Here is a 12,168-nt window from a genome sequence, read left to right on the forward strand (position 1 = left end):
AACAGCATTACAGCCCCTCAAAAAGCAATTGGCCATCAGTGCAATTCTGTAGCTCAAGACTAGTGATTGTGTAGTGACTGGTGTTTGAAAACAAGCCTGAAACCTTGAAAGACAAAAATGTAAGAAGGAAATTGCGAAACATGATCCTTCCATTGTGCAGGGAATGAAGCTTGTGATCTCAAACAGGTTTTAGAGATTCTGACTCCAGAATATCATTAACATCATGAGAAGTCAGGTGTGCAAAACTACAGCTGCACATGATGCATTTTCCTTCAAACCAGAAAGGACGTCGGTAAGTTTAGGCGATGTTGGTAATCTTAGGCGATGTTGGTAAGTTAAATGGAATGGGGGGGGGGGTTGTAGGTGAGAGTTGTACCATTCTCAGTGGGTGACTAAGAAGCACACTGGCAACAGACTAAGTTGAAAGGAACAAGGTCTGTCTGAAAGAGTGAGTGACCTGCTCCTTACCACTTCAAGCCACAAAGAGTTATGACAAACAGATGGAAATATAGTTATCCTGGAAGAAAAATCTAGGAGAAAATTAATTCTAAGTCCAGAGAACTTCTTACAGCAATGCCCAGTGAACACCAATTTGACACCACCACATTTTGTATTGCTGATACAAAACTGTATACCAGTAGTGACTAATGTCTGTGTCACCTAATCTCTCTCTCTCAATTATCTTTTTTGATTTATTTGACTAATCATGAAAGTTGAACTTTAAATAACAATTTAAATGTGGAAGCTTATGCAATCTGTAGTTGTCATGGGTGACCTCCTCTATGCTTTCACAGCAGAGGACTCCAAAAAAAAAAAAAGTAAGAAAATTGAAAAAAAAAAAGAAAAAAATGAGAAAAGGAGAAAGAGGGGAAAGAAAGGGACGGCAAACAAAAATTAGGAACCCAGGATGATGTCAGCTACCCAAGTCAGAGAAAAGGAGTCATCTTATAGTGCATCACCAAAAATCATCCAAGAGTTAGGGGGTTACACATATAACCAGTTTATTCAGCCATTGTTGCCAGCAGTAACTACTTCAAATGAGTCACTGCTGGAACTGAAAATCTGTTTGGTGCAGGGGTTCATGAATAAGTCAAAGAATGTCTTCCCCAATTCTGTTACCTGCACTTCCCTGAAGAACTGTTGCAGATTTGGATGGATAAATTGGCCAAAAAATAGACAGCTAAAGTATCCACATCAAGGATGGTGAAGTTTAGGAAAAAGCAACACACATCTGAAATCAACCTCCTGCTTACATGTCATCAGAGGACAAGGTTGGCAATGAACTCCACAGAAGGGAGGTGAGGGGTGGGGGGAGGAAGGAAAAATCTGAACTCTGTAGCAGCTGGGTGAATTTAGATGATACGCTATTTAACCTCCTTGGGATAACATACTTGACTATCTCATTTTGTGAAAGGTGATCTTAAACTGATCGGAGGGGAAAGCAAATCAGTGTTCTGAAATGAGTTCCCAAAAATGGGTGAAGAAAGTGGTTTCTTCGTATTTCTTTTCTACTTGACAATATATCTTTCTTTCCTCACATAACTTGTGTTTGGAGAGTGTTTTATCAACCAACAAAACAACAAAACTCAAAGCCTACTCACAAAACGTGTTCTTCCTCCTCTTGTAAACATTGCAGCCTGTTTAAAAATCGAGGGCAAATGAAGAAGACCTAATACCAGAATCCAATTTTGGTTTATTTTCTACTATTTAGTGGAGTGTAAGAGCAAACACTATCAGCTAGCCAAGGTCTTGTGCTTGATTCAGCAGCTTCTGTGTTAGGGGGAAGTATTTATTAGAGAAGTGTTGATAGGTTTATGAAATGTTGCTGTTACTTGGGTAAGCTGAGCTGGAGATAACTAAACTAGGACAATAAAATAGCTGTTTAATTGAAGCTGGCATACAATGCTGTTTCAGTCGTGCACTTAGCTTAACTACTGAAATTATGAAAGTGCAGAGCTACTAATGAAAGGCTGTTTTTGCATCCTGACTCTGTGTGCAGCCTAGATAAAGTGTTCTTTCAGTTTAAATATATACTCGATCATGACAAGCTTAGCTACTTGCTGTGACTTTTAAGCACACCCTATGTAAGAGAAAATCAGATTTCTAAATCAAAACAAACCATTCCTGCTCCAGACGGAGTGAAAATAACAGACTTGTTTAACCCCTGGAGAAGTCATTGAGAGTTTTGCTACTAATATAAGAGGGAGCAAGCTGATATATGGTAACTTCAGAGTCAAATTGAGTGGGAGTACTGGCTGCTTCATGTCGAGCAGGAGAATCTCCCACCCTCCAGAACATCTGAAGGCCTTTACAAATCCACGTTCATTGTTCATTTATTGTCATGCGATGATGTATTAGCCAGGGAAAGCCTACCATCCCAATAGCGTGACTAGCCGGCAAACATTAGCATGCTTTGAGAGAAATCTGGGGCACAAACAGTCCTTGGCTGCTTTTACTGACAGAAGGAAACTTTCATTCATTTGGATTATCATTCCTCACACTGTTAAGCTTGCAAATATGAATTCAATAAAGGGGAGTTAGCTCATAGCTTACTGAGATTTCTCATCAAAACTTGGAGCTTTACATTTTGTTTAGCTAAGGTCTGTGATCTGCAGTTAACTCTTCAGTTACTTCATATGGAGCTTGCCAAAATGCAAACAACTTGTATTTTACCAAAGGTAAAACGTCAGTTTAATTTGCTCTCACTGTACAGTGCCGCTGTTAAATACTAGCGCTCCGAAGGACAGACTTCACTAAAGGTGGATCTCTGAGCCTTTAACTGCTATGAATACTTGTCTGTTTAAAAGACAGGACTTCTTAAACGTGTCTAATAAAATCTTTGTCTTAGCTTATCTTCTCAATTTTTAGCCTGGTAGTTCTAATCCACAATGATTCCTTCTTATCAGTAGCCTTGGATTCTGAAAACAAGAGATCACTCATTTTGGAGAGAGTTAGACAAGGTGTTAAGTTTGAATGGAATGATCCAAAGACTGATCAGATATGAAATAAGCAGTACAGGAAGGTCAGTCTGATTTTATTTTTTATTTTTTTTCTGAAGCTCCAAATCACCAGCAGGTAGCTGCATGAGACAGATGTTGATTTAGTTCCAATCCACGTTCTTACAGCTACAGACATTACTGAAGTCATTTCAGGAGCCTCATAAATTGTATGCCAGTTTATTTATTTGTCATTTACTAATCTTAGCTGTGCTGAAAGTCATTTTCCATTTAGTTTTGAATCTCCTATTTTAGAAGTCAATTGTCTTTGAAACAATTTTAAAATTGAGTAATTTCATATTCACATTTGAAAAAAAATCCCAGGAGGGGTTTCCAAACTAATGGCAAATGATTAAAACACCAGTGTTTGTATTTGCCTTATACTTTGAATTTTGTCAGCAGAATTACATTGTCCAAGTAGTATATCATCCCATTATATTCTTAGAAATAATTTGCTGGTAGCACAAATTGCCAGAGTGAGGCTACACCTCACCAGTACTGCCAAAAAGCTGGCCCAAGCCAGCATCCACCTGCAAGCTTTCCTAGCAGCTCTTTTATGCTACACAGTACAAGTCCACAGCATCTCCTTTGACCATTGGATCATTCACTTTGACTTCTGACCAGCTCTATCTATTCACACTGAGCTTTTCTTATGGTTCCTATTTTTTTTTCCTTCTAGAATATATTTCTCCCTCCCTACCTCTATCTACCTTTCAGGGTGCTTATGATCACTAGTCTGGCAAACTCTTCATTTTCCTTCTGAGTTCTCTTTCATGCAGCTCTCTCACATTTGGACTCTGAGTCTCTCTTTCTAATTCAAAGTTGATTTTCTCTATTTGCCTCTCTCTTGACCCTTTTCTATTGTTTTCTTCTCTTTCTTTTGTTTTTAGATAGGTCACTTCATATTTGGTCCTGGTGCTCATCTCTTACGTGTCTGGGTTTAGTTTTCCAGATTCCCACTTCAGGGGCTACCTTCTGTGCCACTGTTGTCCCTGTTGCCTGGTGCTTGTATGTCTCAGTTCACACTCACAGACACTTCCATCTTGTTTCTTTCAGTGCTATGTCTATTTCTAGAATTTAGAAAGAATAGAGTTGTAGGTCTATAATACAGGGATCCCTTGAGATTAAACCAGGGTAGGGCTGTGTTCCTTACATACATCTTACTCTTCCTGTTCATTTCCTTTCCTGCGATGCAGTCATTTCTTTGTTGCCTCACCAGCGAAGAGCTGTGAGGGTTGCACAGTTTTTGGAACAGGGCTGACCATTGTTCTGCCATTTCCCAGAGAGCTTTTTCTCCCAAAAGTCCAGATCCTGACAAGTTCTTGCATAAATGCCTTATGTCACTTGCATGAATACTGGACTACTCACATACTTTTGTTAAGACCATACATAAGCTGTGCCCAACTGTGGATGTATTCAGTATGTGCCACTGTACAAGGTCAGTAGTTTGCCAGAGACAAAGGAGGGCTCTTAAAATGTGTAAAGAAAAGCTAGCAAATAAAGCAGAGAGAGTAAGCCTTTAAAAATAACATTTCAGTCCTTGTAAAAGATCAGTGCCCTGTAAATGTGTTTGTCGTTATAATATTTTTGCAGACGTACGCTGCAGAAAGACACGTTTTACAATAGTTTTAAGGCTTTTTTTCTACATTTCATTAATGCACTGTGAAAATGTGTGTCATTGTGTAAAATATCATTACATTATAGTTCTCTGTCTTTTGTAGGTAGCTATTTTGAAAGTACTGCCAGAAACACACAGCACTCCCACAAATTGCCTTTTTTAAACTAAAGAACAGCTTTACAGATTCCCTTGACACCTATTAAATATGAGCTAATACTGCCTCCATGCCACCTACACACCATCTCAGCATCCATTCCATAGTTTTGAATGTCTGTACTTCTACATCCTACACCTTTTCTTGAAAGAAAGAAAGAAAGAAAGAAAGAAAAGAAAGAAAGAAAGAATGAAAGAAAGAAAGAAAGAAAAAGAAAGAAAGAGAAAGAAAGAAGGAAGGAAGGAAGGAAAGAAAGAGAGAGAATAAGAACAGCTTCCTCCCATCCTTTCTTCCTCCTCCCAGGAAAAAAAAAAAAAAAAAGCCCTGTAGCAGTAATTGAAGCTTTGGTAGTCATCAATGACAATTTTACTTAATCTTTAAAAAATGTGTCATTTTGAAAAATAACATTTAAAGCCCTAATGCTTTTCTAATTAAAATAACTATGACTGTAATTCACAGATGGTTTACTTTTACAGGAGTCTGAATGACATTAAAATTTCAGACTCAGATGAAAGCACTTTGTAGCCCAGAAAGTACGGAAAACCGACTTCTTTAGGGGAAGAACATTTTAACCTTTTTCCCCCTAGGTAAGCAGGAAACACTTTGTGGTTAGAGAAAAGACCACAGTGAAGACAAGTGGCAGGCTCACAAACTGTAGTGATATCCAGCATATGAAATGCCAACCTTTTTCAGTGTTCCTGCTTTCACTGAACGCCAGAACTGCGCAGAGGAGGCAGGGAGACTAACTTGTTCTCTATCAGCTTCAGAGGGTATCAGATTTAGTTCAAAGATGGAGCAACAGAGATCTCCAGCAATGTGAACGTAACCTGATGTCTTACAGTAGTTTATTCTATACATGCCTCTGTCTAGATGTCTATTCTCAATAGACCTGGCATATGATGTAACATCTGCAGATAGCTTTTATCTGAATGTAAAAAATGAATTTGTATTCTGTCCGTTCTTCATTCACTTAAAAATCGTAGCAGACTTCTACTAATGAAGTTCTTAGTATAAGTGATACCATGATAACTCCATTTATGTTGTTCCTTGGGTATGGGATGGGAGAAAAGAGCGCTGATGATTTGCATGTCCCCTAGCTGGCTTTGTGAGTCTACAGAGCCAGATGGCGAACACTTGTAGCTACACTGACCATAAGCTTGAGCAGTTGTCTTGACTGTGATTTTGTGACTGAATGCTGCAAAATAAATCACAACTCCATGTTTAGTTAAGTTACACACTTGAAGTACATCATAGATGTGATCAGTGTGTTAATTACGAGACTAATTGAGAATGGGGTTGTTAATTTTGCTGTAAGCATTTCTGGTTATAAGGGCTTCTTCTAAGGTTTCAAAATGTAACTCTTCATCTCCTTCAACTGATTTTTCTGATTTTTCTACTGTCAAAGTACCATAATCTTGCCCTAATAGGGAGGCATGCTTTAGACTTCCAGTGAGGAAGGAAGGACAGAAACAAGCATTTTAGGAAAAGGAGGGAAAGAGATGAAATGAGAAAAAGTGTACAATTGGGTATAGGCCTTAGACAGAGGGGTTAAAAAAAAAAAAAAAAAACATCTTCAAAGTGATGTAGAGGGCTTATGGAAAGAAGAAGTGGGGTGTAAACAGAAAATGTCACCAGAGGAGAAGAATATAATTTTAAGAAGTATCTGTATCTGCACACTGGTTTTCTGAGAACTACTCAGAAAAAAAAATGCTAGTTTTAAAAACTACATGATAATTTCATTGCAGTTAACCATATGAGTAATAATTCAGTTATTCTTATAGAACAATTCTGGATTTAAGGTGATGTGAGCAAGTAGATGAAGATTTTAGTAGCCAAAGCTAGTAACAAGAAAAGTTCAATATGTGATTTAACAAGATGAATAGAAAACTGTTTTTTATGAGCATTTATCATAGAATTTGCAGCCTTTAGTGACAGAATGGATGTGGTGGGAGGAGTCGAGATGAAGTTCTGGTATCGTGGAAGAAAACTGAAGGTTCAAAAATAGAAAGAATGCTTGAAGGGAAGAGAAGAGCAAATTGACATGGTTTGCTGTGAAAACATGAAAAATTTGCTTGTTCATAACATGGAATTAGTTGCCTGAAAGAGAAGCAAACTTAAACTGAAGAAGAAAGTGGTTGACTTATTTTTCTGTGATTTTTTTTTTTTTTTTCTGAAGAGAGGAGGAAAAAAATTGGGAACAAAAAGAAAGATTCCTAAGGAAATTTAGCAAGTTCTGTTAATGAAGCAGACTGCAGATGATGGATGAAGAAGGAATTTGGAGTGCTAAGAACCAGACAAGGAGACAAGTGTGAAAGTACAGGAAGAAAAGCGAAAACTTCTATTTGAAGTCAGCAGTCAGGAAAATGAGGATGAGAATATGTCCCTGAGAGCAAAGTGTGAGAGCCTAATGAGAACTCAGTGAGATTGCTTCAGATGAATATGACGTTATAAAATTATGAGGCATCACTTAAGATAATCTATTAAGTAACCATAATGGCACCATTTTACCAAGGTAGCTACAATTGTAGAAACAGGGCTCTTGGACAAAAGCAATTTTGTTCTGGAATAATAACTTCAATTTGTAAGCAGAAGGATTATTCCAGAATAGATGGTCTGAATAGAGGAGCTATTCTGGAATAGCTAAGCTATGCTAGTATTTCTGTAGCCGCACGGTTTTCTAAAATAGCTGTTCCAGGCATTTTCAGCATGTAAAGAAAGCCTATTCCTTATTTATGAGTTTCTACAGTGGCAAGACAAGTAATATGTTTTTTTAGCACCTTGCCTTCACACTTTGCAGTAACACAAAAAGGCTTATTTTATTGGGAAAAGAGTTACTAACAAATAAAAAATTAGAAATAATTCTAATTTTGCCATTTGAGTGCATCTGATTTTAACTAAAAGACTAACAGTTGACAATCATTGTCTGTCAGCTCAAACTTTAGAATTAGAGACTCCTAACATTTGTTTCAAAGTAGTTTTTCTCTAGAGTAGAGAGAAGGGAAGCCGAGGGACTAAAAAGTGCTCCTGCCATTTCTGAATTTTGTTAATGGAGTTTAGACATGGTATATGTGTCCTGGCTATCTCTGGTTTATCACCACCAGTGAAGTATACCTGACAACAGTGTTTGGATTAAAAGCAGTTAGTTGAAAAGGTGTGCAAATCTCCCTGCCAACTACCTGGCTCCTACATCTATACTAAAAAAACAGTGGAGCAGGATGGTGCAATTAGAAGAAAATGAGCTTGTGCACTGCGTACAAACAAGAATTGGAATGAATGTCTGCAATTTCAGCCAGACTGGTATTAATTAATCAGCATGCTTATAAACCATACAAAATTATTAGCTAGACAAAAGCTATAATCTTCACTGGATAGCACAGCTACCTGGTACTGTCTTGTTATTTCTTAGAAGTGAAGTTTCTTCTCCAGAATTTCTGAGAAGAAAGTGATATAAACAAAAGCATCATTTCTCCAAGCTTTTTAGTGACTTAGTATTTGTGGAGTAGCTTTCTTAAATTTTTTTTAATTATTATTTATTTTTAAGGCTATTAGAAAGGAATGCTTTTGAAGATTATACAGAGAATAATTTTAAGGATTGTTTCAGCATGTTCTGAAAGTATCAAAAGGAAGGTGTTTCTTTTTGGTGTAACTAATTAACTTTTTCTGTTAAGGGAGAGGAGCATCCATGTATGCTGTTTTTATTAAGACCCTCAAAGAGCTAGATAAATCAAGCAAAGCAAATGCTCAGTGCCAGCACAAGCTCATACGCTCTGTCAATACTTAGGAAAGCAGTTTTCACAAATGCAGCTCTGACTTCTTGATTCTGAGAGGAGACCTGCAGAACAGCTTCAGCTGGCAACTCCAGGAACCAGGGTTCATGATTTTATAGGACACTAGGAATCATTCTTACCAATGGCATTGAGTTTCTCCCATCCTACAATTTGGGCTGAATCTTTTCTCTTCTACTGATGTCATTTGTGTGCTACTGTTTTCTGCTCCACATAGGTTTAAGGTTTCTCACCTTTCTCCTTGCTCACAGTCCTCTGTTTTATGAACGCTAAACCTTGTTTTCTATTAAATTGTCTAACACATTATCATAGAATCATAGAATCATAGAGGTTGGAAAAGACCTCCAAGATCATCTGGTCCAACCGTCCCCCTGCACTATTACCCATTAAACCATGTCTCTAAGTACCACATCATTAGTGTAATTACATCCAGAATGCTTTCTTTTCCAACCCATATTTAATGTGAAGACTGTTTGTCCTGGATGTTTTTGGACATGAAGGGGGAATTTGTGTATGACATCTTGTTTGTCCTTTCTAAATACATTTTTTATTCAACCAAGTGATATTGCCTCTCTGTACAACTATTGGCATTGTACTCTATTCTTAAATGGCAGATCTGATCTCAGTCCTTAGATGGATTGCATACATACTGTTGTTATTTACTTGTCATCATTTTGGCATTTTTTAGTGATGGTGAAGGTTTCCCTGTTGTTTGTATTCTAGATAGGAGTCCGAAAAGTGTTTCTTAAGTACTGGCAAGCTGACCATCTCAACGATTTGTGCCTTCAGCTTCGGAAGAAAATTATAACCTGCCAAAAAGGTAACGATTACAGAGCAAGTATTCCTGAGTTGTCGCCTTGTGCACTCAGAAGAAACATATTGCATAACAACAACAACAACAAATTTCTCCTCCTTGAATAGTGCTGTATTTTATATATTTCCATATAGACATATTTCCAACTAACTGCTTATACAGATTCTTGGAGATGATGCAAGCATTGGTAATGCTTGCACTTTCTGTCTGTGAAACATAATTTTATGGAAAACTATTGACTACAATTAAAAATAAGGAGAGCTTGAATATTTCCTTTTTAAAGTATGTTCATTGATTTTTCAAGGCATTAATATCACCTTAAATTTCTTGTTGCAAATCAAATACAATAACAAAGATAGAAAATACCTGCATGTTCAAATGTTTGTGAATACAGAGCTAATAATTTAATGTTTGGTTGTCTTCATTTTCTCCTTTTGTTGCAGCTTTTTTATTAGAAAATACTTTTTTATTTTTAAGCTTTTTTTTTTTCTTCTATGTTTTTGTTTTTACTAAGATCACTCTGACATTTTTGGCTCATTTTTTAAAGGAGTTAGTATTCACTGTCTCCTGATTTCCTGTTACTTCTATTCCGTTTCCTATCAAAATCTCAAATAACTGCTTCCTTAACACAGTGCATTATTGATCTAATTAGCTGATGTCTGCAACATTTCCCATTAGCACCTTTTTTAAGGAAATCAGAAAGACAAAGACTTACTTTGTTGGTTTTATTGGTCAGATAGACAATATTACAGACTTAAGAATATATAACCCAGTTCCATTTTAACTAACTGTTCTTCCCTGTGAGACTACAGTGAAAAATAGAGGAAACCAAGAGAAAAGTTGAATTTGGAAGTGGAATCAAAATTGTAGCAGTTCAGGAATGAATGTGGAGGGTAACAGCTAACACAGGCCACAGGTCAGCTGGGTGCTGAAACTTGTGCCTGATTTTGTATCCGAATAACCCTGTTGTATTCATACATTTAGAAAAGCAACAGTGACTTATCCTGTCTCCCTTCTCATGCCGACCTATCAAAGAAAGGGAATATTTGCCTTTCAGAGTCCAGTTTACGGAGTGCTACACCTCAGATACATTCATGCTTTACAGAGCTAAGGGAATAGGCACCTGCCAAACCCTGCCTGAAGAATGAAGATGATAGGTTTTCTTGTCTTTTTTTTTTTTTTTTTTGTCTTCTAGTTATCCTTAATTAGGCTAACTTGAAAAGTCTTTTTCACCAAAATTATGTGGTTTTACTATGTAACTATGGCTCATCTGTATGTTTTCTAGAATCTGGGAAACCTGAGAAACTAAGGAACTTGTATGAGTAAGAAATAGCTACACATCCATTTTACTACATTAGTTCATGAAATATGCTGCCCTTCACAAATGGGTACAATTGAAATTTGCAGAATTAGCATGCCAAAGAGCACCAGCAGGTTGGGAGCAGGATAGGTACCTGTGCCTTGTTCTTATGTAGTCCTAGAACTGAGATGCATAAACTTTTACACTTGGATGATGATGCTTAGCAATTAATAATATCACTCCTGCTGCATATCCATGTATTTCTACCCTCATCCCTTGCATCCAAAGAAAGATAAATCTCTCTTGATAGTATATTGACTAATAGCAAAATTACTCAATATTTTCTGTAGCAATCTTAAAATGTAGTATCATATAACCATACAAGGACTTAAATGGGAAACTATAACTGTACAAGGACTTAAATGGCCTTGTCCAAAATTGTTAGCTGAAGAGAATGGTTTTACCCCAGTCTTACAAGCAATCCCTTCAGCATTTCCATACATTTTGGAAAAAAGAAAAAGAAAAAAAAAAGGAAAGAAGAAGAAAAAAAAACTAAATTAAATTAAACTTAATTAAACCAAGCTAGGTAAGTTTTTTCTGTTATCCTGAAAGTTAATTTACACAAACAAAGAAAAGGGTGATTTTACAGGCTCTTTTTTTTTTTTTTTTCTTTTTTTCTGACAGTTTGAGAACTACATATGGGAAGTTTTGATCATATTGAATCATTGAGAAAATTGATTGCGTAGGAAAATCCATCATCTTTAGATTCTTCCATTAAAATTTGTCCAGATTAGGAATTAACATTAATACATTGTATAGACAGTAGTTAAAACATTTCTCACAGAAACCAGATCCATGGTCTACTTGAATTTTCATTATTCTGATCTTTGACTTTAGATGAACTATAAAGAATTAGGTATTTTAATGCCCTGAGCGTGCTAACCTCTATTATTCTAATTTGCGTAAGTGAGAATTATTGTAGATCTACATAAATAAGGAATGAGTTTATAACACAATTTAAGTACTCATACAGTACTATATGACACAGAGCAGTAAAGATCTAGGAAATGACAGTTTCATTTCACATCTGTTTTTGACCTTCTGAAATTGATTTTTTTTGTTGCTGTTTTTTTCTGTGTCTGAAGACAAAATCTTTCAAATATCTTCATAGAAAAGGAAACATGGTGAAATGTCCATTTTTTAATGAAAACCTGAGATACTCAGTTCATGAGAATGTGTGGAAAAAAAAAAAATCTCTTCCAAACCTTCCTGGCTAAACTTTCTTGAGCATTTCTTCAAAACATCTCTGCTTTGATGAATGTGCTTATTTCAGAGTAGTCTCTAGGTGCTACAGCTAGTTATAATGGGCATCATTTTACTGGGCCATCCTAGCAGACTATTCTGCATCGTTCATGCCTGCTACCAATCCTACTGGAGGTCTGGCCTTGTATTTCCCTTTCATAACCCACCTTAGTGTTGTTACTGACCCCCTCTCATTTTT

At 36.6% G+C, this 12,168-nt stretch overlaps 1 protein-coding gene across 5 annotated transcripts in view; it reads left to right on the forward strand.

Annotated features, from left to right (window-relative positions):
• The window catches only part of MYO16 (myosin XVI), a 387,593-nt gene that overhangs the window by 321,465 nt on the left and 53,960 nt on the right, over window positions 1-12,168 (forward strand). For all 5 annotated transcript variants that reach the window (XM_040536892.1, XM_040536877.1, XM_040536885.1 and 2 more), the window contains one exon: window positions 9,277-9,373. In XM_040536892.1, the coding sequence (XP_040392826.1) occupies window positions 9,277-9,373 (97 nt within the window). The remainder of the gene's footprint in view (window positions 1-9,276; window positions 9,374-12,168) is intronic.

Source organism: Cygnus olor, chromosome 1, assembly GCF_009769625.2.
Source record: "Cygnus olor isolate bCygOlo1 chromosome 1, bCygOlo1.pri.v2, whole genome shotgun sequence".
Lineage (NCBI taxonomy): Eukaryota > Metazoa > Chordata > Aves > Anseriformes > Anatidae > Cygnus > Cygnus olor.